This window comes from Limanda limanda, chromosome 23 (assembly GCF_963576545.1).
Source record: "Limanda limanda chromosome 23, fLimLim1.1, whole genome shotgun sequence".
Classification (NCBI taxonomy): Eukaryota; Metazoa; Chordata; class Actinopteri; order Pleuronectiformes; family Pleuronectidae; genus Limanda; species Limanda limanda.
In genome coordinates this window covers 4,944,294-4,969,527 of record NC_083658.1, presented here as the reverse complement: position 1 = coordinate 4,969,527, position 25,234 = coordinate 4,944,294, and the positions used below count along the sequence as shown (strand labels likewise).

At 47.5% G+C, this 25,234-nt stretch overlaps 2 protein-coding genes across 2 annotated transcripts; one reads left to right on the top strand and one right to left on the bottom strand.

Annotated features, from left to right (window-relative positions):
* Window positions 1-51: 51 nt before the first annotated feature.
* LOC132996656 (neuronal membrane glycoprotein M6-b-like) lies at window positions 52-16,231 on the bottom strand. The gene is made up of 7 exons (XM_061066984.1): window positions 16,099-16,231; window positions 3,288-3,474; window positions 3,047-3,206; window positions 2,444-2,612; window positions 1,342-1,415; window positions 1,190-1,255; window positions 52-204 (listed from the first exon to the last, which is right to left on the bottom strand). The coding sequence occupies exons 1-7, from the start codon at window positions 16,166-16,168 to the stop codon at window positions 52-54; spliced, it is 879 nt and encodes a 292-aa protein (XP_060922967.1). The 5' UTR covers window positions 16,169-16,231.
* Window positions 16,232-19,104: 2,873 nt separating this feature from the next.
* LOC132996653 (tubulin alpha chain-like) lies at window positions 19,105-20,716 on the top strand (the record flags this gene model as incomplete). Its single annotated transcript, XM_061066977.1, has 3 exons — window positions 19,105-19,339; window positions 19,513-19,661; window positions 19,745-20,716. Coding segments are annotated over 3 exons (1,356 nt in total), but the record flags the coding sequence as incomplete, so codon positions are not given.
* Between the last annotated feature and the right edge of the window lie 4,518 nt (window positions 20,717-25,234).

Sequence of the window (25,234 nt, the reverse complement as noted above, 5' to 3'; positions counted from 1 at the left end):
GAGGTGTGGAGGAGGGGGGGTGGGTGGCGGCGGGGGAGCGGCCTCTCATCCTTATGAGTAGGAGGAGGAGTTCTGGCCGTCCTTGGAGCGCGCCTCGGCCTCCAGGTCGGCGTCGTCCTTGGTCTTGATGTCCTGGTACTCGTGCGTGGACACGGCGCTCTTCAGGTAGGCCCAGTTGGCCGCCAGGATCATCAGGTAGTGGATCTGCAGGGAAACAAGAGGAACTGTGATGCTGCTTCCTGATTCCATATATGGACTTAATGTCAGAATCATGGCGCCAGATCTTTCCTGTGATCTATTGATGACGCCTTCAGGAACACAGGACAAACCAGAGCAGATCATTCTCCTCCTAGTGGATACTGATGCTCTTTGGCTCAGTTGCTTCTCTCTCTCTCTCTCTCTCTCGCTCTCTCTCTCTCTCTCTCTCTCTCTCTCTCTCTCTCTCTCTCTCTCTCTCTCTCTCTCTCTCTCTCTCTCTCTCTCTCTTCTCTCTCTCTCTCTCTCTCTCTCTCTCTCTCTCTCTCTCTCTCTCTCTCGACAACCAGGGACTAATGTCATTGCTCTGTTTCCTGCCCTGGTAAAAAGCCAGAGTTGTGGTTGATTTCAGGTTTTATGAGCTGAATGCAAAAATCTCGAAACATTTAAGGATGCATGGTGTGTCAAAGAAGCGATCTGCACTGTAAAAGAAAATTAATTGCATTTAAGCCATATTTTATAATTTATTTTAATGTTTGTTATCATTTTTAATCTCTATTTCTTTGATGGAAAGGAATAATTGATTGCCCTACTCTTGTTCTGTAAAACTGAATAAAGTAGGTATTTAAAAATCCAAAAAAATCCCTCTCTCTCTCTCTCTCTCTCTCTCTCTCTCTCTCTCTCTCTCTCTCTCTCTCTCTCTCTCTCTCTCTCTCTCTCCATCCACCGCCCACAGGTAGTTGGCTGTAAAAACACTTTCAGGACTTTGACCCAACACAACATCTGGAGAGGTGCTTCTCTCTTGTTCTAGTCGCTCCCATTTATCCGAGCGCGTAACAAAACGTCCGCCTCCGCAGCCGAGTGGAACACTGACCCTGCGTGAGCGCTCGCTCAGAGGCGGAGTTGCTATGGCAACAGATGCACGCGCCATGGCAACTTGCATATTTTCGAGCAGCCCTTTATCAGCGGCGATCAGGGGGGGGGCGGGACTTACCAGTGCGATGACGGTGGCTCCGGCGCCGGCCAGAGCGACGATGTAGAGGTGGTAAGACAGGTAGAACTGTGGATGGAGAGAGAAACCAGTGAGGGGGCGGAACGGAAAGATGGATTGAAAAGAGGAGAGGAAGAGGGTCAGTGTCCTCTCACCTCACTCGTGTTACAGATGTCTCCGAGCGCCGCTCCACAGGCTTTTCCCGGAGTGGCGTTCCAGGGAATAATACCTGCGGGATCAGAAAGATGAAACGTGAATCACACACAAAGAGACAAGAGGCTTTTATTTTTCTCCCCCGAGTCCGACCGTATGATTGAAGGCATTATGAATCATGGATAAAGATTAAAGGAAACAGGGCTGCTGCTGTCCGAGCCTCTGAGCCTCTCTCTTGAATCACTTCTTTACATAGGCAGGGATTTTTTTTTATCAATTCTTCTCATCAAAATCTCCTTTTTTGCCGAATTCTTTCCCCAAAAACAGTGATTAAAAACGTCTCCCACGATGAATCAGCTTGCTTCAGAGAAGAATTTGACGTCTGCCGGGTAATTGGAGTTAATATTTCATGCAGAGCAGCAGCTCGACTGCCAATGAAGCATATGTGACCCTCGTCCTGCTCTGTACGGGCCAGCTGTCGTTCAAATGTGGGTCACATGCTGTACATTAGGCCATCGAACACATGAGCACAGATGCAATCACAGGAGAGTGTTACTGTGCCATAATACTGAGGATTTTCCTAGAGGCCCAATCCAGCTCTTTAGTCGCTGGATTCGAACGTGTTTCGTTTACACGGAGAAAAAGCAGAACACGTCCTTTTGAATCATTTGTAAAACGCCTGGTTTAATAGTCTGCGTCCTGCAGGTGAGCCTGGGCTGCACGTTTTCTCATGTGCAAATGTTTCTGAGCTGACTTTGCTTGATCAGAGGAATTTCTCCTAAACTTTACAGGCGAGTTGCTCAGCGTGCCATCAGAATGCAGCAGGGAGATGCAACGTGTTTAAGGAGTTTATTACTTTTCACAGAATGTGCCAGATTGTGTTTCTGGAACACATTTAACCCATTAGTCCAAAGAGCTGAGTTAGCACCACAGCAGTCTGGTCAGTGTGCAATAGACTCGGTTTGTTCACCATATCTTTTTAGATTCTATCTGGAGGGTCAAAAAAACGTTAATGTTACAGAATAGACAAAGCAGAAAAAGGTGTACGTACAACAAAGCATCAATTACATATCTTTGTCTTAATGGTTTGATAATGACACTGACCATACTGCCTGACGTCCACACAGATGGAGTCGGGCACGGTGATGTTGGCGTCAGGAGACCTCATGGCGGCGCAGGTGCTCCACATGTTGAAGAAGAGGAAGACCGGGATCGCCGTGAAGCCGAAGATGGCCAGGAAGGCCAGGAAGAGGATGTAGGTCAGGAACAGGAACTGGAGGAAGGAGAACGTTTCAGCCGTGAGTTCATATTATTCTTTCCACATTCACAGTCCATGTTTAAGCGAATGTTACTGGACATCTGCAGCAATTGGAGTAATCAGGCTGGAAAGGACAAACTGTGTCAGGGGTCGCCTCAAGGCTCGAGTGTTTGCGTCTTGCTTGTGTTTGTGTGTGTGTGTGTGTGTGTGTGTGCATAAACATGTGGAGGTGTGCGGTTGTGCCTCCAACATGACCCTTGTCCCGGCTTGTTACGCACAATGACTCACTGTTTCCACTTTTCTGAGCCTGTAAACACTAATTTAAGAAATAAATAAATAAACGTTGAAGTAATTAAATGTCATTCGGAGGCTTTAATGTGGAGAGACCGGGGTCAGTGTGTGTGTGTTGATGTGCAGCAGCTGCTGGTGTGTGTGTGTGTGAGACGTACGAAGGCGGTGATGCAGCGTCCGCAGGCGGTGGTCTTGAAGTCGCTCTGCAGCTCCTTCTTGATGGCGCTGGTGGTGTAGAAGCCCTCGGCCAGCAGGAGGATGGCGTAGACGAAGAAGAAGGAGGCCACGCCGTAGATGATGTACTGAAAGATTTGGATCCTGGAAAAGAGACGAGAAACTTTAAACACCAAAAAGCCGTGAGACCCATTTTGAGATGTGTGCTGCTGGCTGGGGACTTACACCAGGGCCAGGGTGGCGTGGTCGCTGGTCACCGTGGAGAAGTGGTTCTCCAGCATGGTCAGGGTGCCGGTCAGCGCCACGTGACCGCAGCCGCAGAACAGGGCCACGCCTGAGAAGCACAGGATGGTGGCCACCAGGGAGGCGTAGGGCACCCCGCCCAGACACTTGATGCAGCACTCGAAGCATCCTGCAGGGGGAGACAGAGAGGGGAGAGTTACTTCACAAAGAGGTTCCTGTTGCATTTCAAAAAGAGATTTGGACCCTACAGCGAAAAAAGCTTTAAGGAGCATCCAAGGAGAAACCGTCCAGGTCAGATGTGAAAGCGAACAAATGGCTGAAGGCCCGACTCAAAGAGGATGTGAGTGCAACGTGTCACGTGACTCCTCCCAGGCTCGCTCTGCTGACGACACCGGGCGCAACACGGCTGTTTGATTATCACTCGTGTGCAGCAGTCTGCAAGATTCATGATGAGACTGTGGAGGCATGCGTGTCACGCTCGTCTCCCCCCCCCCCCCCGAGTCCAAAGAGGAGGAACAACAGTCCTCCCTCTTCTCTCACAGTCCGTGCTCGTCGGCTTCGAGCTCTGAATATTACATGTGCGCTTAAAAAACTGTTTGTCTTTTAAGAAAAAACTTCTAAAAGTTTCTTCTTCCTTACGACCAGGCTGCATAAATAAGTCATGATCTCATCCTAAATAAGTAATTTCAAAATAAATGACTGGAGCTATTTTCCAGGGGGCGCCGGAGGGATGATGTGGAAGTGGCGCTTGTTAGGAGTTGTTCCCCTAAAACACTGACGCTTGTTTTCTGTTGGATTAAGATTCATTTACTTGTGAATTTGCATGTGAATTTAAAAAGTCTCATCATTCCCATCTCCCAAATGAGGACGGAGGATAAGTGATTCCTCGTGCTGGAGCGCTCTATGCACAGCGATGATGATGAATTAGTAAATTTGTTTTCCATTAACCGAGGCAGCATGTGAAGCCCCCCCCATGTGAGTAATGGGCTTCAGATATGCAGGTAGAGAAACGTACCGTGAATCCTCTTCATCACCGAGGACCGAGAGGAGATAACACATTTTATCCAGCACAAGAGTTGCGTCTTATATAACGCCTGATAAAAATAGCTCCTCTGGCAAAGCAGGAAGTTAGTCCGGGAAAAAAAAAAAAAGAAAAAAAATGAAAGAATGAACTGTCTTGTGTGTGCCACTTTGCTGTTTCCATGACAACCCGCTCCAATTGGCAACTCGGAGGCATCATCATTATTTCATGTTCAGAAGTTGGTTGAATCGAGACGCTTCTATTTGTAAAAGCCCCGAAAACACGATTGACCACTTTAGATCGCGCTGGGATGTCGAGCGCACACATGACGTAACACAACTAACACATAAAACACACAACTGGGTTCCGGTGATGGTTGTTCGTGATGTGCACCGTATATGACAGGTGCTCCAGAGAGAACATGAGATTTAGTAACACTCACACAGGCTGGAGTGAAATCAGCGGTTGTCAAACTCGATTGATGGAGTCTGACGGGAGGTGATGGCCTTCCATGAAAAGCGATTAAACCACAAACACAGACACACACAGACACACACAGACACACACAGACACACACAGACACACACAGACACACACATACAATTGTGTTGCAGGAGAACATCCTCACCAAAATACTGAGGAAATCATTTTATTTTGAAATTGATACCCTCATCTCCTCTTTGTCCTCCCAGTTGTTATTGACTCTACTGCTCAGGTAGTGTTTCAACCCCTGTGGACATTTGTTATCGATGTTTCTGAGGCTCCACGTGCCGGCCCCATATTCCACGTCTGAGTGAATACAAAAATACAAAGCCACAAATCTGCGAAGCGACCGCTCCCCCTCCAAAGTGTTTGGCCGCTGACGAGTTCTCTCCGGTTGCGTAACGCAGCGGAGCCTCGTTGCATAATAGATCCAAATCCTATTAATGTTAATGAAGGAAGCGGGCGGATGGAGAGAGGTGGAGCTGATGAGGCTGGACGGCTCCTGAGCCGAGGACCAGGCCTCGGGAGGAAAGGGAAAGGAAGGGATGGACTCACGGGTCGATACCGTGATGACAAGGGAAGCTGTTTAAAAGCCGCTCGACACTCACACTCCATCCTGCTGTTAAAGGTCGATCCCAACAGGTAGTTGTGGGAGGTTTGTCTTCCTGTCGACTTTTATTTAAAGAGTTGAACAAAACCTGCCGCTGAGAATCACAGCGTTTGACTCTGCCTCATGTCAAGCCGCCGTGAGGCCGTGAGGCAGGTGCTCTGACTCCGCCTCCTCCCCTGGCCCCATGCAGCTTCAGGGATGAATTCATAGATTCCTTTTAAAACACCCTCATCCGGTTCGCCTGCAGCTGTGATGGCTGCTCGTCAGCCTCCGTTTTAAAGCGTGCTAATGGGAACCAGACGGAGTGGTCAGCCCCTGCCGGCCCTAATGGAAATCAATGGGCTATTCATTGGAGTAGAATTTAGGTGACACACCGAGGCCGACCCATTGCTCTGGTGTTACACCTCGCTGCATCTCGCTTCCTCCGCTCCTGCCTCCTCTTCTTCTCTGCTCTTAGTTTGAAATATGGCAGCGAGCCGGCTGGAGTTTATCACTGAGACAATACGTTAAGCCCCTGTTGGAATTCTCCGTCGTGTATCATCGAGACAATCTACTGAGCGACGACGATGCATCGGTTTTTCTGGGGACGTTTCACGCACTGTCTCTTAAAGCAAAAAGGCTGCTGCTGCCGGCGGGATGGAACTCGCAATTAGGATTTCAATTTGCGGCCGTGGGCGACAGTTGAGCAAAAAGAGGGATAATAGATTATTTCTCCAACTGCAAAGACAAAAGGATGGAGTGAGAGTGGGAGAAAAGGCAAAAGAGTGAGGAGTGTGAGAGACGGAGAACGAGAAGCAGCGCTGAGCGGAGAGGAAGGCCGGGTGGAGGCTTGATGGGAGGCGAGCATAGGAACAAAGGGAAGAGGAAAAAGACGAGATGGAGGTGAAGAAAGAGGCATGGCGAGCAAGCGAGCAAGCGAGGAAGAAAGAGGAGAGAGAAAGAACGAGAGCGAGCGCGCGATGAGAGAAAGTGTAAGCGAAAATCAGCTCTTGGCCCCAGGGCCGGCAAATAGCAGTTGCCATAGCAACATGTTACCCACGACCCAGTTCAGCGGTAGTGTCGTCCTCCTCCTCCGCCGCTGCCTCTCTCTCCTCCCTCACACACACAGACACACACCGGTGAAGCAGCTTCAGTCAGAACCCAAAGGTTTGGTGCTGAATTGTAACAATTGCCCCAAATTTTTAGCAGATAAAACAAACAGAAACCCAACATGGATGTAAAGGAAAAGAAAGCGTTGACAAGAAAATGGAAGGAGGGAGATGTAGATTCTCCTCCATCCACGTTTATGCTCTGGATTCCCGGATGTGGGTCAAACTGAGATCGTATTATTTTGAAGTCAAAGGGAGACAGATGCAGGAGAAGAGGAGGTTTTCTCTCCCGGTTGCTAAGATACGCATACGGCAGATATGAAGCATCGTTATCACACATTCAGATCCTGAATTCACTTTTCTTTAAGCTTCGAGTTTGGTCTCCACCCGGAGGGGAAACAAACATGGCTGCCAAATGCTCCAGTTTGCTTATATACAAGCTAATTCTAGACGTTTTAGGTTTAAATTATTTCGAGCATTTACACAAGATTACACAACTGCCCGGAAGGAGATAATCCCCACAATACAAAACCGTCATCTGTCATTTTTTTTGTCTTTCATCGCATTCATGGTTCAAGTCGTTTCATTGGCCGAGACGGTGTTTCGAGCTCTTTGATTGGACGAAGGAGGGCGTGGCTTGGCGTAGACACAGGACCTGTCACCGGTGGCTGACGTCTTTTGTCCATCGCGCTCTGCTTCCTGTCAATCACCCGACACCCACGGCTCCAAGTGAGGGGCGTCGGCCTCGGAATAATAATCCCCCCCCGATGCCTGTCGCCTCACACGCGTCACATTGAACTCGTCGCATTTAAAACCATCCCAGAGCACTGAGGTTAATCTCATCCGTGTTTCCCTTGATCTGCAGCGTTCACCTTAAACTGAATCCATCCATTCTCCAGCAGAATTGATTTCTCTCTCTCTCTGCCCATAAAGCAGAGATTTAAATATAAATCACGAGCCGAGCACAGAGAGAGATTATACAGCGACTGTCCTGGTAGTTGATGATTTGCTATAAACTGTAGAACTCAGTGGCCCGGCGTGATTATCGCCAACTGTTCGGACGCGTGGTGCATCTGCCAGGAATAACGACATTAGAGCTTTGTGAATATTTCAGCGGCCGGTCTGGTGCCTGCCTGCGGCTGTACTCCAATTTGGAAGTGCTGTATTCATTATGGGGCATTTTCCCCCCTCACAGTGCATTATGGGTAGATTGCTCAAGAGTCGAGGAGTGCTTCAAAGAGAGAGAGAGAGAGGGGGGAGGAGAAAGGAAAGGTGAGGTAGAGTAAAGGAGGAAGAGATGGGAGGATGCATCTCTCCTCTGGTAGAGATGAAAAAGAGAGTCCCATCTGTTTGATGGCAGCAGACGTCACACACACGCACACGCACACGCACACGCACACACACACACACACACTCACACAAACACACACACACACACACACACACACACAAAACGACTCGTAACCTCATAACTTCAGCTCGGGTGATTTCCATCTTTTCACTCGAGCCGAAGGATGAAAAAAACTCCTCGGAGCTTTGATGAAAGCTTTTGATGAAACACTGAAGCTGCATCGTCATAAAGAGAAAAGCAAGACGGAGCGACATTAAAGAATCATTCCGGTTTGTCACAACCTTATTTTGCACTTTTGTCGACCACCAGGGGGCTGAATAAAAGATACGGAAGGAAACTCGAGCACTTGAGTGATCAGAAAAATCAAGAAAGAAGTCTAGTACTGTTATCTTAATGAATCTTGACTCAGAATTTGATCACTCTCTGCAAAGGTGTCAAAACAACTCATGATTTATATGATGAAGTAACTTGCCGACTACTTCCTCAGCTCATCAATCACTTGTTTTGTTAGATGTCAGATAATAGTAGAAAAAGAAGGAGGCGAGAGAACGTAGCATCTTCCACCAGCGATGTGAAAGGCACAAGATGGCGGCTCCCTAATCCAAAGTTGCTCTTCCCGTTCACAGAGCGCTTTAGAACATCCATTTAGTTCAATTTCCCGTTAGAGAAAATCACCTTAACCCCCCGGTGGTCCCGTGCTTAACCCTGAAGCCCATTCATCCAACACGAGGCAAACGTGAGTCATCGGCTTGAGGAGGCAATATGCTCGGCGCCAGGTGAGAGGACGATGCCAGCGGCCGTCACCGTCCTCGACCAGAACCATTGTTCCCCCCCCCCTATTTTTCCCACGGTGCATAACTGACCCTAATCTTTTGTTTGTGAGAAGCCCTGGGCTGGGTGTGCAGCATTATGAATACCACAAGGTCAGCATCTGGCTCGGGGTAATTGAGCGTGATGAACCGCACAGCTGTTAAATCCTGTTATTAGCGAACCTCCGAGTGATCAATACTTTTACCCAACTGATCTGAGGGATGTTGGTTCACTCTACATTTGTGTGTGTGGTCAAACTGGGCCAAACTCTGGCAGCTGGGCGAGGGACAGCGAGCGCACCGAGCCATGTTGGACGCACAAAAAACAAGTCAACAAACACAAACAGATACGCAGATGGGCCGAGGAGCAGACGCTGGAACCTCTGCACGCCAGGAAACAACAGCTCCCTCACGAAACCACATTCAAATAAACTAGATCCAGGGTTTGGATTTACACCAAATAGCACACGTTCATAAAAACCAGTCCCCTAAACATGTCTCTACTTTTAATATCAAGATTATTCTCTGGGAAATTGACGAACATTTTACAAAATACCCCCAAAAAATAAAATAAACTCACTATATATTCATTTCATCTTTGCAGAAATGGGCTTTTACTTGTTTCCTTTAATTAAAAAGTGGCTGCAGATTCCAGTGAGAGTGAAAACTGTCTGAGCAGTGTCCTCTCGTCTCCGGTGGTCTCCGGTGGTCTCAGGCGAAGAAGCCGGACCACCTGTCCTGAGATGCTCGACCGAGCGGAGTGAACGCTTTTAGTTTGAGTCTTGTTCAACCAAAATGTAAAATGGCCCCCCTGGCCAGGCGTGCCGTGGCCAGGCAGCTGGATGGCTCAGCTGTTACGCAACTCACTTGGCTAATGTCACTTTCCCTGAGATGTCAAAGAAGTCAGCGGCCCTCCGCCTCCGCTCCACCCCCCCTTCGCCCTGATGTGATTATTAAGATTCACTTTCCAGCAGCCTCAGGGGGTCGATTAACATTGTGTGTGCGTGCGCGTGTGTGTATGTGTGTGTGTGTGTGTGTGTGTGGTTGGCACAAGGTTCCCCACTGAGCATGAGCTCTCAAATATGAGATCCTGCAGAGAGTCTCTTTCTTTAAAGGCTGATTTCAGTTACTTCAGCCAAGGAGGGAACACTTTCATCTACATGTGTTTGTTAGTTCTCAGGATTTCCACGACACTTTGTGGAAGGATGCGGTCTGGGTCAGGAAAGATTTTATGAAAACTGTGGAGAAACTCCGATCTGAGAGCAGCACAATCAGCACAAGTGGGCTGGAAACCGACCCCACCCTAAACGGAGGTTGTTCGGTGCGCCGCGGTCGTTTGTCAATGTCAGCCGTCTCCGTGATGAGCGCTAATCGGCATCAGGCTCTTTGCGGGCCGTGGATGAGAGGAGCAGATTGGGCATCAGTGGGCGATGGAACCCGGCCAGAGGAGGTTGGCATGAGTCAGGAACAAGACACGCTGCGCCAGCCTGCCGCTGCTATTCATACACCCGCCGCCGAGCCGGGCTCTAACATGGAGGGCGATGACATCAAGATTTCTAAACTCTTTACAGCTGAAATAATCATTTTATTTATAGATTCATCTCAATAAATAGTCTATTAAACTTCTACTCCTTTTGTTTGTCCGTATCACCTCCATTTTGCATCATCATTCTAAGTTATAGTTGCACAAAAGCAGTTTTCTTATCGACAACATTGCTCTAAATTGCTTGTGCTTTTTTAGTCAGCGTAACAGTGACTGAGGCTCATGGGTATTGTAGTCTTTGGATCTGGATTCTCAGTTTACGACCACTCTATGGAGTCAATCAATAGATCTAATCAATTATCAGAGTAGCAGAGGATTGATTAATACTGGAAAAAAAGTGTATTTAAATGGGACCACATTGTTGCGACTGAGTGGGCTGAAGACCACACACATAAGATAAAGCACCGACACACACATTCCCCTCAACCAACCCTGGTCACTGACACGTAAACAACACACACACAAACACACACACACACACACACATCCAGATGGAGGCTGACAGCATGCTTTGGGCCAACGGCTTCAAATGAGGAACACATGAGCTTCTCCCTGTGTGACGGCTCTCACATGCTCACACAACCTCACACACCTCCGGGCCGAAGGGTGTGTGTGAGGGAGTGTGTGTGTGTTTGTGTGTGATGGAGTGTTTGTGTGTTTGTGTTTGGGAAAATCTATAAGCAGGGGAACCTTAAAAGGGACACATCCAAGAGGATTGTGGGAGTTTAATAAAAAGGATTCAGGGTATTTGGACATGAGAAGATGTCCACATCATGAGCGTAATTGATTTTAATGAGGAGTCTCTCGTCTTAGGGGATTTTATTTTTATCTCTTGCATGCGAATGAAAGCAAAGAAAACCGCTGTCAAGTTTCCGTTCAATTTTCATCGCGTTTGACCCAGACTCCACGTTTTATCTTGGATTAATCACGTGACTGTAACAGGAAGAAAACAACCAGCAGCTTTGTGTGGGCGCCTTTATTTCCCAATATTGTCAGTCAAGCTCTGATTAAAGTGTCGTATTCTACCGCGTTGTGTTGTGGTTTGGTCACCTGCCTGTGAAGATTAAAGCCAAACTCAAAGATCAGAGGCTGCAGTGCACACAAGCAGTTCTCAGAAAAATCACCCAAAGCAGTTGACACAACAGGATCCTCAGTGACGCTTCCCACCTGCTTCACACCCTTTTTCTTGGGTTGATGCCGTCAGGACGTGTCAGGTTCAGAGCCCCTGTGCAGGAGAGGGCTGCTATAAAAAATCTTTGATAGGAAGATAATCTTTTCTAGTAATTTATTGTGTCTTGTGTGTGTTACCATACACCAATGAATCATATTTTTAGCCTGTTCAGCTCTTTAAACATGCTTTATACTTTATATATATTCTTAATACCAACTTTGGACAGCTTCGGATTCCTCAAAATGACTTTTTATAATAAGAAACCACATCACATTAGACAACAAGCACTTTGTTTTTTTTTACACTGACATTGTGTAAAGTGTGTGTCTTCTAAGTGATGATTTACCCTCTCTCCGCCCTACATTTTTATTCTGGACCCACACAAACCTAATAATCACTTTAATTTACTTTCGGAGTTTGGAGTGGATGCTTCTGATGATTTGTGTGTGTGTGTGCTTTGCAGGTTATTATACTTGAGGTCAAATGAGGGATTCAGTGTCTCTCTCTTCAGTGTCTCTATCACCTTCTCTGCAGCAGCTATGATCCATAAAGAATAATAATGTTTTACACAATATGAAACATGTGATGCTTGAGACACCAGCTCCTCTTCGGTCGCCACACCCGACTGGAGCGAATCCAACAGGGGTCGACCTTTAGATTCCCACCGCTGGTTTCTGATTTACTCAAATGACCCCCCACCTGTGTGCCTTTCATCCTTATGTAACATCTATTGGAGGTCTTCAGGAGACAACCTTAGGGATGCAACAAATATTGACTTCTTATTTTCAATATCAGGTGATTATTTGCTCCACTTTTAATTCAACTTCTGTATAAAATGTCAGGACATATTGACATCAAATGTCATAGGAGCACTTAATCCCATTTGAGAAGCTTTTTACTTCAAACAGCGATTGATCTAATTAATTATCCTATTAATTAATTACCTAACGCAGTAGCTCCCACTCTTGGAAAACACCAAATAAATCTACTTGCAACCTTTTGGCGAGAGGACGTCCCTTCCTGAGGACGTTTGGGTGCAGTTTAAAAGTAAAATCTAATTTCCTCTTCGGCTGGTTGGTTTGGTGCAGATCTCTTTATTCAACATTTTCGTCGTTTACCCAGAGAAATTCGAAATTTCCTCAAGTAAGATGTGATGAGAAACACTGATTAAGAGGAAACTCTCTTTGTGCTTCAGACGCTGCAGCAGAGAATTCAACAGAACCTGCACCGCTCCAGACGATGATGTAATCTCCTCCGGTTCTGAACTGAGCATCATGGCAGCTGAGGACTGAGGAGCGTTATGTAAGAGATTCACACACACACACACACACACACACACACACACACACACACACACACACACACACACACACACACACACACACACACACACACACACACACAAACACACACACACACGCACGCACACACACACACACACACACACACAAACACACACACACACACACGCACAGAGAGAGAGAAGAGGAGGAAGGTGTGTGTGAGCATTTCAAACAAAGGGGACGACAGACAGACGTGGACAGTCCACTCCAAAGCCGCTTTTCGGGAGCCACATGAAAGGTTCAAATAAAAGCGTCTCATGGGAATTTCTCTTTCTCTAATCAAACCGTCTCGTACTAATGGAATCAGATTTGATTGTGCCTCAGAGAGCGTCGGTGATGTCTCGTTATCCGCCGTCCTGAGCGCGGCGTTCAAACCTCGACAGAGATGCAGATGAAAGATTATAGGAAGCAATCAAGCAAAAAAGATCAATCCATTCCATATCCCCACCAACAACAACAGCAGAGGCATCAGCAGCATCAGCAGCCGCTCCCCCGGATTATAAACATGCCCGTGTTCCGTGTTGATTTCTTCCAGTTTGTAATTACTCTCAGCTCAGTGTCATGCAGAGACGCCGCAGAAAGACACGACGGCGCCGCAATCAAGACCACGGACTGTTTACCATCATTAAGGCGGCTAATGCAGTCGCAGCCATTCAGCGGCTGTTCACCACAAAGACTGGGAACGAGACAAACGGTCAAATTAAAGCCACATATGGGCTAGAGTCATCAGTGTGGAGCTAAATCTTATTCATTTAAAGACTTAATTCAGGTTAAAATACAAGCATTTTCTGATTATTGCTTTTTTAAAGAAGCAAAATGCAACATGTTAACTATTCCTGTTTAAGGCTTTACGGAGAACTTAACTTTATACCGGATCATATTTCATGTTTAAGAAAATGAAGAAACTGTTTTCATTTTTTGTATGAATTAGAATTTGCTCATTATGTGATATTGGCTCCAAAGGATGAGCAGTATAGATAATGGATGGATGGAATTAAGATATGATCTAAAAAGTAATACTAATACTGATGATTTCCTGTCGGATCATTTTACACAAAGAACAAATCATTTATCCTGAAATATTTGACCCAAATCTACCAGTGGTGGAACAAGTACTCTGTTACAGATGTAACCTGAGTATTAAAAGTATTGTGTCAGTGTTATATGATTAAACATTGGATTACTGTTACATCCTGTTGGCTGCAATGCATCACATTAATACCCTCCGCTTTATACTATGTATTAGTCTGTAATGTGTCTATCTAGTTGTGTGTGAGTGATGTTACACACTGTGCACTGGCATCGACTTGAACTGAATCCCATCAATAACTAATGGTGTTGGAAAATGGAAACTACCCTGCTCTTAAATAAAGATGTATGGATGGTTCTTAAGTGAATTCACAACTTCCTGAATCCGGAACATGTGGCGATGGGGCTGAAGAGGCAGCGCTGGCGTGAACACTTCGGGCACAAGCTCCTTACACCACAGCCCTCGCCTCCTTGCCCCCATCACTGTAAATCTCCAGCGTCTTGATGGATGCTATAAGCTTATGGTCACAATCCAGATGTCAAAGGCACACACACACACACACACACGAGTGATTACACTGACAAACAGGCCGTCCTCCAATCCAGTCTAAATCGGTCCAGTACGCGCTGGTGTGGGCGGAAATCGGTTGTGCAACATCCCACCTGGAGCACTGGAGAGGTTGAACTGGGTGAGTGGGATACGTTTGTCCGCTGCCATGTAGAATGGCGATTAAGGAAATCAGAGGGTTAATTGCTAAGTATAAATATGGCCGCCCTGCTGCTCCACTATCAGCTGAAGTTGCAAGTGGGCTCTCATTGGGCACTGGCCTGTGTGGTAGCTGCACGCCTCGGGAGAGGATGATGTAATGTCTCTTCTCTTTTCACCGTTGAGGGACGATTGTGATTCGGCGACTCGGTGACCCTCAGCTCCAGCTGCAGGGACAACAAGTGGCCACGTGACGCACAGATGTTGAGAAGGTCGCAAAGATCTGACTAGAGAATAAAACGTGCAGAAGTTTCAAACATGGCCGCCTCTCATCCACCGGTTGCAAAGATATGAGTGGAACTGAAATCTGCTTCCAGAGTCGCACTGAAGGTGGAAATCAGATTGTTTGTGTCCAGATGTTTTACATTGGAAGACGTCCGACCCAACACACTGGCACACATGAAACTGAAGGGTGGTGGTGAGGTGTGTGTGTGTGTGTGTGTGTGTGTTTGTGTAAATCCCCCTGGGTCCATGCACTCCTACTCGGTGTCATGCGCTCCAACAGCCAAGAGGCCAAAGAGGCTTCATGCCAGATCAGCTGCAACCCTTCTCCTCACGGACATAGTTCTAAATTAGAGATAAGACCCCTTGAATTTTCATTATGCTTAGTTTTCCCCCCCATTTTTCATTTTTGCCCTCACACCCCTGCAACATCTGCACGATTTAATGTGTTTAAACTGTGCGTCGATATCTAATTTGTTCGATAACCAACATGGAGGTGCCATCCAGGAGCTCCACAACCCACAGTCCCTTCCACTCTGTATGGAGGGGGGGGGTCCTCCAACACACAAAGACACGCCCACACGCACACACACACACACACACACACGCACACAAACACACACACACACACTGAGGATGAGCAGCAGCAACAGTTTGATGCAGATTTGGACTAAATCCGCAAATTTGAGTCTGATCTGCGGCGCGCACCTAAAGCACCATTGCTGATTGCGCGTGCACGTCGCAAAAGACACCAGGATCCGTGCGTGTTTTTCCGTGCGTTCGATCCCCTCGGTGAGAATAAAGAGATGATGGGGCTGGAGTGTGTGTGTGTGTGTGTGTGTGTGAGTGATGGACACACACATCCATCCCTGTGCGTCAGGAGCATCGTCTCTTCTGCAGCCTCCTTCGTGTCTAATGAACCTCGTCACACACACACACACACACACACACACACACACACACACACGCACACACTCGGCTCCGTGCGCTGCAGCCGTCGATCCGCTTTATTTACCAGCTGGGAAAATAAGCTCCCGATCATGCATTGATGCGAGGAAAACAAATTGTGCGTTATTATTATTACGCTTCATAAACCCAGCACCGTGCACCCCCCCTTCCTACCCCCCCACCCGCCCGCCCACCCTCTTCTTCTTCTCCACAAAACGACAAAATTGCAGAGAATGCACACGCATACTGGATACTGATTTATACTGATATATTGGAGAAACGGCACGGAACCGCTATTGTGTCGTGCACGAGCATGGAGCCATTGCAAGTAGGTTAAACCGATCAGGGCTGGCGCGCACACGCAAATGGGGGGGGGGGGGGGGGCTTGAGGACACAAAGCTGCGCGTACCTTTGCTCTCCTGTCCCTCCTCGGGGGTCTCCTCCGCGGTGGACTCCAGGGCCGGCTTTGTCCCGTCCATGATTCTAGAGGAATATAGTCTCCTGGTGCCTCTCGTATACCTTCAGTGTGATGATGGTGGAGCTTCTCCTGGTGACTGGATGCTCTCCCTCTCCCTCCCTCTCTCTCTCTCTCTCTCTCTCTCCCTCCCTCTCTCTCTCTCTCATGCACACCCTCCCTCTCTCTCCCTCCCCCTTCTCTCTCTCTCTCTCTCTCCCTGCTGAAGCTTAGCACTGCCTCTCTCTCTCTCTCTGTATATTAACAATCCAGTTTTCAAGATGCAAACGTCCTGTCAGATTGGATTTATCAAATGATGCCTGATAACACTTCCCAGTCCCTGAAACCAGTCTGAACTGGGCAGGGGGAACCAGGTGGTGTGACACACTTCTCCTGCTCACATGTGATTGTCTCCACAGACCATCCTTCCATTCCTCTCTTTAAATCCCACTCGTTCCTGTGTGAGCGCTGCTTTCCTCCGTGCTGTGCCTCGGTGAAGCAGAGGAGGATATAAGGACAAAATGTGCAAAGGGATGTAAATATGCAAACTCATGGGTAACCATGTGTAGGCTATGCATGAACACACACATACAACCGCCCCCTCTCCATCTGGTGAGCTGAGAGAGAAACAGGAAGAGGAGGGAGAGAGGGGAAAGAAGAAGATGTGGTGTGGTATCAGAGAGTGGAAGTGTGTAGTGGGAAAGTGACGCCAGGAACTGACTGGTTTTCTGATAAAGACAAACAAGTCAAAGCTCCAGTAGAGTTGATTTAACACTTAGTGGTGAAATTTGACGATGAGCTGGTCCCACTGGGAGAAATGCTCACGTCTCTATTTGTTGGTTGTGTGGTTTCCTTGGTTGTGGTTCTGTTGACCATTGACTCAGAGCAATGGACCAATCAGAGCGTCTCATCACCCAAACAGCCACGCGCCAGGCTTTACCCTTTGTTTGCCTCCGAGGATCCTGATTGGCCCGAGCCCAGGATCCAGCAATCCAATGACAAGTCAACCGAGGTGACACCCTGAGGCCCTGAAAAAAAGGTTCACAGGAGGGGTGTGGTGTGTTTATCCACAGACGGGTGGGGTGTGTGTGTGTGTGTGGTGGTGGCGGGTGTGTGTGTGTGGTGGTTGTGGGGGGGGTGGGGTTCCATAATTCACCCCGTTTTCTAATAATAAACACATCCTCAAACAATGGGACGCCATCTGCCCCGAATCCTCTTAAATAAGGTTTTAAATCAGGCCCACGTGGCCTTGTTTCAGACAAAGCTCCGGCCGCCCCCCCCCCCCCCCGACAAACCACACAGATACACACACTGCAGACAAAGGGGACCCCCCCCCCACACCCAACCCCAAACCCCTGATGTTTCATACGACAACAACAAAACATCAGACGCCAGAGCAGCCAACCTGACATATATGACATTTAGTGGATCCATCCCCCCCCCCCCGAGGGCTGAAATTAACACCCGCTCCTCACCATATGCTGCTGGAGCAACGAGAGGTCGTCCATCACTCGGACCTGAAGGCCTCACTTGCGCAGAGACCCGTGAAGAAACCTGAGTATCAATTAATAACAAACAAACATTCTGGAATTGATAAAGCCAATGGACTCACAAAACAACCAACAAGAACATATTCCATCTACTATGTCGTGTTTGTGTTACTGTAATATAAACTGTGTTTTGCTCCTGTGTGTAAAGAAAATACAATTACCTAATTCAGAATTCAAAAGCCTTGTGTAGTAACATCGAAGTGCACTCACACACAACCTCTTTAGATTGTCAGTTATCAGGCTTTGGGGGTGAGTTTCAACCATTTTTCTCCCAGAAGGCCCATAATCCTCTGCTGGGTCACACAGATTAAGGACTCTTCCAGAAGATGAGATACACTGCTCCCTGGCACTCCTCACCCTCACCCCTGGCACACAGACTCACGCACACACACACACACACATACACACACACCATCACACACAGCTTGGTCTCTGGGCCAAACTAATGCTGCATTTCAGGGGGCGTCAGAAAGTCCCTTCAGAGATCAACGCAACAAAATGTGTGTTGAAGTTACAGCTTCAAATTTTTGTAATGTATTGGATCCATCAAATCCAATGAACTACTAAACATGATAGGCATAAACTTGGATCAGAGACTTTATTTTTGATAGGTTTATTCAAGTTACAGTTGGGACAGCTCCATCAGGAAGCTTTATGGTGGAAAGTAGTGCAGCTCAGAGTGTCATTTGTCCGATATTGTTTCCTTTTATGATTAATGACTTAACTTATAATAACTTCACATCACCAAGGGCTGGTGATCCACCCAAGATGTCTTGCTTATCTCTCTGTTCCCAAAATCTATTTAATAAATGGTCCCCAGGTGGGGGATACAAATATATAATATTCAAAAAGCAGGCCGAAGCATGGGGGGGAGGTGATCTGTATATGATGGTAAATCTGTATATGAAGTCTATAGTAAGTCTATTACCATAGACTATATACAGACTTACCATAGACTTAAATTAAGTCTATAGTAAGTCTATCACCAAAGACTTTATACACAGTCTCTGGTAATAACTGGGACTTAAAATGTCTTGAAATACAAATGGAATGTAAAGGAGCTCCTTTGATCTAAGGAAACTAAAACCGAGGTCCCATAAACAGGTCCCAAAACATTTCTCTTTACACCTCCACCTTTTACGCCTATTAACTAAACGAAGAAGTAGATGAGTAGGCATTACACATTGAGGAGCCACAGCTGTCCATTGGCAAACAAGTAGAAAGGCAGGAGCTACATCTAGCTTTCGATAAGAGGGACAATCTATTTCTTATACTCGTTCCTGCTGAAACGTCGGAGGGAGCAAACATCTTCAGAGAATGGTGAGTGTTTCTGTTAAACATTTAAACCACACTCTGTATCAGAAGTTGTCTAACATGGATTCAACTGGAGACTGACCTCTGATCCCTTCTCCTATCTCTAAAGCGTGAGTGTATCTCCATTCATGTCGGCCAGGCCGGCTGCCAAATTGGGAATTCGTGTTGGGAGCTCTACTGCTTGGAGCACGGCATCCAGCCGGACGGGCAGATGCCCGACAGCGGAGTCGGTGGAGGGAGAGACAACTCCTTCAACACCTTCTTCAATGAGACTGGATCTGGAAAACATATTCCCAGAACAATTTTTGTCGACCTGGAGCCAACAGTCATCGGTAAATAACTTGAATTGACAAAGGGGAGAGGCAGGGGCATAAGACTTTTTCAAACATTGTTGAAATTAGGAAAAATGCTGTCAAACAGCTTATTTAAATGATTAATCTGACATTCTCTCATTTAATATCTGATAACGGAACACAACTGATTAGCTTTTCTCGTTGCTCCTCAGATGAAGTTCGAACTGGAACCTACCGGCAGCTCTACCACCCGGACCAGCTGATCACGGGGAAGGAGGACGCAGCCAACAACTACGCCCGTGGTCGCTACACTACCGGACAGGATATCATCGAGCTGGTTATCAATAGGACTCGTAAACTGGTAAGCTCATCTTCTCACGTGTTAGGTTTTCCATTGTGATCCAAGCGACATCACAAGGTTTTAACTTCCCTGTTTCCCTGCAGGCCGACCAGTGCACGGGTCTCCAGGGTTTCTTCATCTTCCGTTCCTTTGGAGGAGGAACCGGCTCCGGCTTCACCTCTCTGCTGATGGAGCGTCTCTCTGAAGAGTACGGGAGAAAGTCCAAGCTGGAGTTCGCCGTCTATCCAGCTCCTCACTTGTCCACGGCGGTTGTGGAGCCCTACAACGCCGTCCTGACCACCCACTCCACCCTGGAGCACTCCAGCTGCACCTTCCTGGTGGACAACGAGGCCATCTATGACATCTGCTGCAAGAACCTGGACGTGGAGCGCCCCACCTACTCCACCCTCAACCGACTGATAGGACAGGTGACCTCCTCCATCACCGCCTCCCTGCGCTTCGACGGCGCCCTGAACGTGGACCTGATCGAGTTCCAGACCAACCTGGTGCCCTACCCTCGGATCCACTTCCCTCTGGCCACCTACGCCCCGGTCATCTCTGCGGAGAAGGCCTTTCACGAGCAGCTCTCCGTGGCTGACATCTCAAACGCCTGCTTCGAGCCGGCCAATCAGATGGTGAAATGCGACCCCCGTCACGGCAAGTACATGTCCTGCTGCCTCCTGTACCGTGGAGACGTGATGCCTAAAGACGTCAACGCCGCCATCACCGCCATCAAGTTGAGGCGCAACGTCAAGTTTGTGGACTGGTGTCCCACCGGGTTCAAGGTGGGCATCAACTACCAGCCGCCCACGGTGGTTCCTGGTGGAGACCTGGCCAAGGTGCAGAGGGCCGTGTGCATGCTGAGCAACACCACCGCCATCGCCGAGGCCTGGGGTCGCCTGAACCACAAGTTCGACCTCATGTACGCCAAGAGGGCCTTCGTGCACTGGTACGTGGGAGAGGGAATGGAGGAGGGAGAGTTCTCTGAGGCCAGAGAGGACATGGCCGCCCTGGAGAAGGATTACGAAGAGGTCGGAGCCGACACCGTTGAAGACGAAATTGACGAAGAAGAGTAGTAGATGACCTCCTCTTACTTGTTCTGTTTTATTGCCTACTCCACGATTTACTGATTGATTAGAGTTCAGAGGTCAGAGGTCACTTGTTAAATATAGAAGTGATGTCCGTGCACTCATTCTTCGTCTTGTGGACGTGGAGTTCGGAGATCAGCAGGTAGATGAATCAGAGGACATCAGAGCATGCATCATCATCATCATCATTAACGATGTTGCTTTGAGGTTATTTTAGTGTAGTTTAAATTTAAAAAAGAAAATTGTTTTTCTTTGGCGCTCCCTCGCCCTTTTCTCAGACTGTGACCTCTGTGGGCCTGCAGCCACAATCATTGTCTCTCTCTTCTCCTGACAACAAAATACAATAAAAAATATAGTCAGTTGTTGATACCACACATCGATACTTATATTTAAGTATCCCACTGAATCATAATGCTAGTTGACATTATGATGTGTGTGGACCTTTGGTGGAGTGATCAGTTGTAATCTCTCCTCTAAATGTCACTAAATTCTCCATTTGGCAGCTTTTAAAGTTAAAGTTTAATGTCCAATTAGGCTAAACAGCAGTTTTTAACCCTGCTCGCAGCATGGCTCAGGAAATGTTCATGGTCCCAAGAGGATGACCTGCCCATTAGCCCCAGCTGAATGCTGTATTTATTGCCCATTAGCAAAAATTGAACATGAGAAACACACTTACTCAACCATTAGCACCCTGAGTGTAAATTACCTCAGTAGTTTCCTTTGAGTCAAAGGTTAAAATGCATTCTTTAATCTCTTTAGGACTGTTTTTATTTGTTTTTATAATATTTATTATTCTTATTACTAGTAGTAGTATTAAGATTGTATAGATTGTGATTATTGTTTCCTTCCCCGGCCCCCTGGTGTCTCTTGTGATGCTCAGCAGCACCACAGGCATCGTGTTGACCTTTTAACTGCCGCCCCGACTCGCTGCTCCAGACCCGTGATGAAACTCTTTTGTCAGACGCTGACACCGGCGCTGAGGCTGTGAGCTCTGACCCCAGAGGTTGACCTCAGCGTGACCTACAGTGGGTCTCACGCCTGAGGAGATCACTCACAGCTCTGAGTCTCCATCTCATACAGGACTCTGGGTCACGGAGAATGAAATGACATTTGAGGATTTTTTTTGTGTCACCATCTTCTCCCGCACTCGCCAGTGTCGCCTAGCAACAGAGCTGCAGTTGGACACGGCGAGAAAGTTTTAGCACGTGTGCTGTTAGCCGTTTGATTCAGTTGAAACATGATTCATTTGTTGTTTTAGTCCCATTTATAGGAGGCGATAATAAATAAATGCTGTGACGCAATCGGCCTTCAAATGCAGCCTCCGAAGGACACACACGTCTTGTGTACTGTTTCAATATGAGGAGAAATCCAATGTTTTTACACCACACACTTAAGTGTAGCTGCACTAGACACCGTGCACCTCCTGCACAGAAGTCAGCCGCGTCTCATCCATCATCCGCAGTGTGTGTGCGGGTTGAAGAGGAAACCTCCACAAAGGCTCTTTCAGGTGCGCAAACTAAAAGCCTGAAGAGTATGTAGCCTTGAAAGTGAAAAGCAGGAAATCCTTTCACAATGTGACGAGAAACGACTCAAACTCAGATGCTCTCCTCTGTCTCACCCTGTGTGTTTCTGCCTGTATTGATGTATCGGCCTCCATTAGCCAAGTGGGAGCGTTTTATCAGTGACGCTGGAGAGAAGCCATCACTTCAGTTCACACAAACGTACAAAGACGTCAGCCTACACACTCACGCACACGGGGAAACAAGCGGCGTGTCTCTGCGGCGGCTTTACGAGCCTCCCGCTGTCGCTTAGTCTAATCCGTGCCATTTTAATGGGCTTCTGGCTTCCTCTAAAAGGGAAACCTTTGGCAGAGAGCGACACGGAAGCTCTGGCCTCTGTAGTGTCTTCACCTGAGAGGTTCCTCGGGTTCCTCTGCATGTTTGTGACAAGTGTGTGTTTGTGCGTTTGCTTGTCTACGTGTGTGCGTTTGTGCGTTTCCAGATCCGGGCCCTTAATCTGCGGTGGTGATGATGACCCAGTTTCGCCGCCGCCACCCCCTCCCCCCCCCCCGCCACCCCGCCAGAGGAGACGCTTCCCTCTCATCCCCGTGCAGAACCATTGGATTCTGACAAAGGTTAATCCATCTCTAACACACACACACACACACACACACACACTGAATAGGTCTTAATTCAGGTCAGTCTCATTTGGATCTGGTGTTTTTAAAGGAATATTCCACACAAATGCAGAAGAGATTTTGTTTATTAGCCGGGAGTTTCTATCTCTCCCTCTTTCTCTGAGTGAGGATTGAAACAGGAAGCAGGCACATGGGCACAGCTTTGATGGAAATTCATGCAAACGAATTCCTCTTGCACTTCTGCGCGCACACAATTTGCACACACACACACACACACACACACACACATACACACACCTGACTGAATGCCCACCTTCTACGACCAAGATCAAATCAGAGCAAAAGAGAATCATCGATATCTCTCATCTCTTTTTCAATATCTCACTCCGCTCTGTACGGATGGCTTAACCTTCAAACACACACTCCTACACACACACACACACACACACACACACACACCCCCCTTCCGTCCAGCAATTTATCCGACGAGCTGCTAATCCCGTTGGCCCAGATTTGGCCCACAGTCTGCTCCACATGATGTTACGTTGTCGTCGTCATCCCAACAACTGCACACACACCCAACGCCAAACCCCCACACACACAAACACACACACACACACACACAAGCATAGGCTGCATCACGTGACTCCTGCGAGAGTCATGTGACTCAGGAGCGGCAGCACCTGTGACCTACTGTACCGAACCACAGCACACACGCCAGCAGCCAAGTGGGATGAGCGCGGCTTCGGTGTGCGAGCAAACCATGAGTCACTGTGTGTGGGGGGGGGGGGAAGCAAAGCAGGGTGGGCTCATCATCTCCATCATCATCATCATCATCCTCACTGCAGAGGTGGTGGAGCGGCAGGAAGACAATCCCCTGCTCTCTGTGGCTCGTGTGTGTATATTTATCTAAAGTCTATTTTGTGTCTGTGTAGGTTCGTGTGATCAGACTCTTCGCATGTGCCCAGATCCGATATGACGCCCCCCCCCCCCTCGGAGCTCTGTGCATCGCCGCGTCACCATGGCAACAGGTCCTCTCAACGATGACTGACTCCGACACACGAGAGTCGCCGTCGGGCCGAATGTAAACGCTAAGACGAGCGGAACGCAGCCGAAAATATGAAAGCAAATATGAGGTGGGTGTGTAGAAAGCATGAATGCAGGCTGGAAATAATGCAGAAGATGAATTCTCTGTCTCCTTCACAAGCTTGAGTCGGATCCAAATAAACAGCACACAGTTCAACTCATATATATGATACCAGCACGATAAAATACCATCACATCACCTTTTGTTTCCAAAGCTAATGCAGTTTAAACCAACCTCTTACAGCCCATGTTCCCCAAAGGAACTTCTCTGAGCCACTTCCTGGTTGGACCAGACTTTTAAACGTCTGGGTTTTCTTCCCTTTGGTCTCGTCTCTCACTGCAGCTCGAGGAAAAACCAATAGTTCTGCCAGGTCCGCAACCTTCAGAGTCAATTTAACACATTTAACACGTTTAGTGTGAGTGAGCGAGCAAACAACTCTCGTACCAACACAGTCCTGGTAATTAACACTGAGAACTCTGCACTTGTTAATGCTGGAAACTGTGGGAAGCACTTATGTGTGAGCGTTTTGAGATGTTTAACTATATAATTTGCTCGTGTCTCATCTTGTGTGTATGTCACACGCTGAATAAACACTATTTTAAGAATTGAAGGCAAAATATAAGCTTTTCTTCCTGTTTGTACCAAATTTGAGCTCCTGTCCTGAAATACCAGCTTTCAAAAAACGTAGAAATTTAAGAAAACAAACAACTTAATTAAAAAGGTATTTATTATTTGTAATCAGCGATCCTCAGACTGTTAATATGACCGTATGGCCCCAGCTCAACAGTTGGTCGACTGCTAATGTAATCAGGTCAGCGGATCGCTCCACTTTCTCTGTCTTCTCCCAGCTGAGAGAGAGACAGAGAGAGAGAGAGAGAGAGTGATCATTTATTCTGTCAGAACGAAACAATCCTTAAAAACAGAAAAGGCTCTTGGAGTCTCCGAACATTCAACATCCACTCGGGGATGGACGGGAGAGGACGAGAGAGGATATGAAATTTCCACATTCAGCCGAGCCCAGAGATGAACTGCAGCAAAAAAAAAATAGCACAAAGAGCGAATTCATGAAGGAGGACGCGTGGGGGAGAAGAAGAGGAAGGAGGGAAATGGAAAGAATAATGATGGAGACAATGAGGAGGAGGAGGAGGGGGGTGATGAGAGAAGCAGATGCAGATAAAAGACGGGATGATGTTGATGTTTTTTTGGGGGAAAGGAGGTGAAGAGAAGGTTGTTTTTTTTTACGACGGCTCCCTGCAGAAAAAAAAATTGCTCCGGTTCCTCC

Excerpts from the sequence above, each read along its gene's own strand:
- LOC132996656 (XM_061066984.1), bottom strand. The coding sequence starts at position 16,168 with ATGGACGGGACAAAGCCGGCCCTGGAGTCCACCGCGGAGGAGACCCCC. Across the intron at positions 3,475-16,098 it reads GGAGGGACAGGAGAGCAAAG|GATGCTTCGAGTGCTGCATC; the intron begins GTACGCGCAGCT and ends CTCCCCCTGCAG. Across the intron at positions 3,207-3,287 it reads CACGCCACCCTGGCCCTGGT|GATCCAAATCTTTCAGTACA; the intron begins GTAAGTCCCCAG and ends TCTCTTTTCCAG.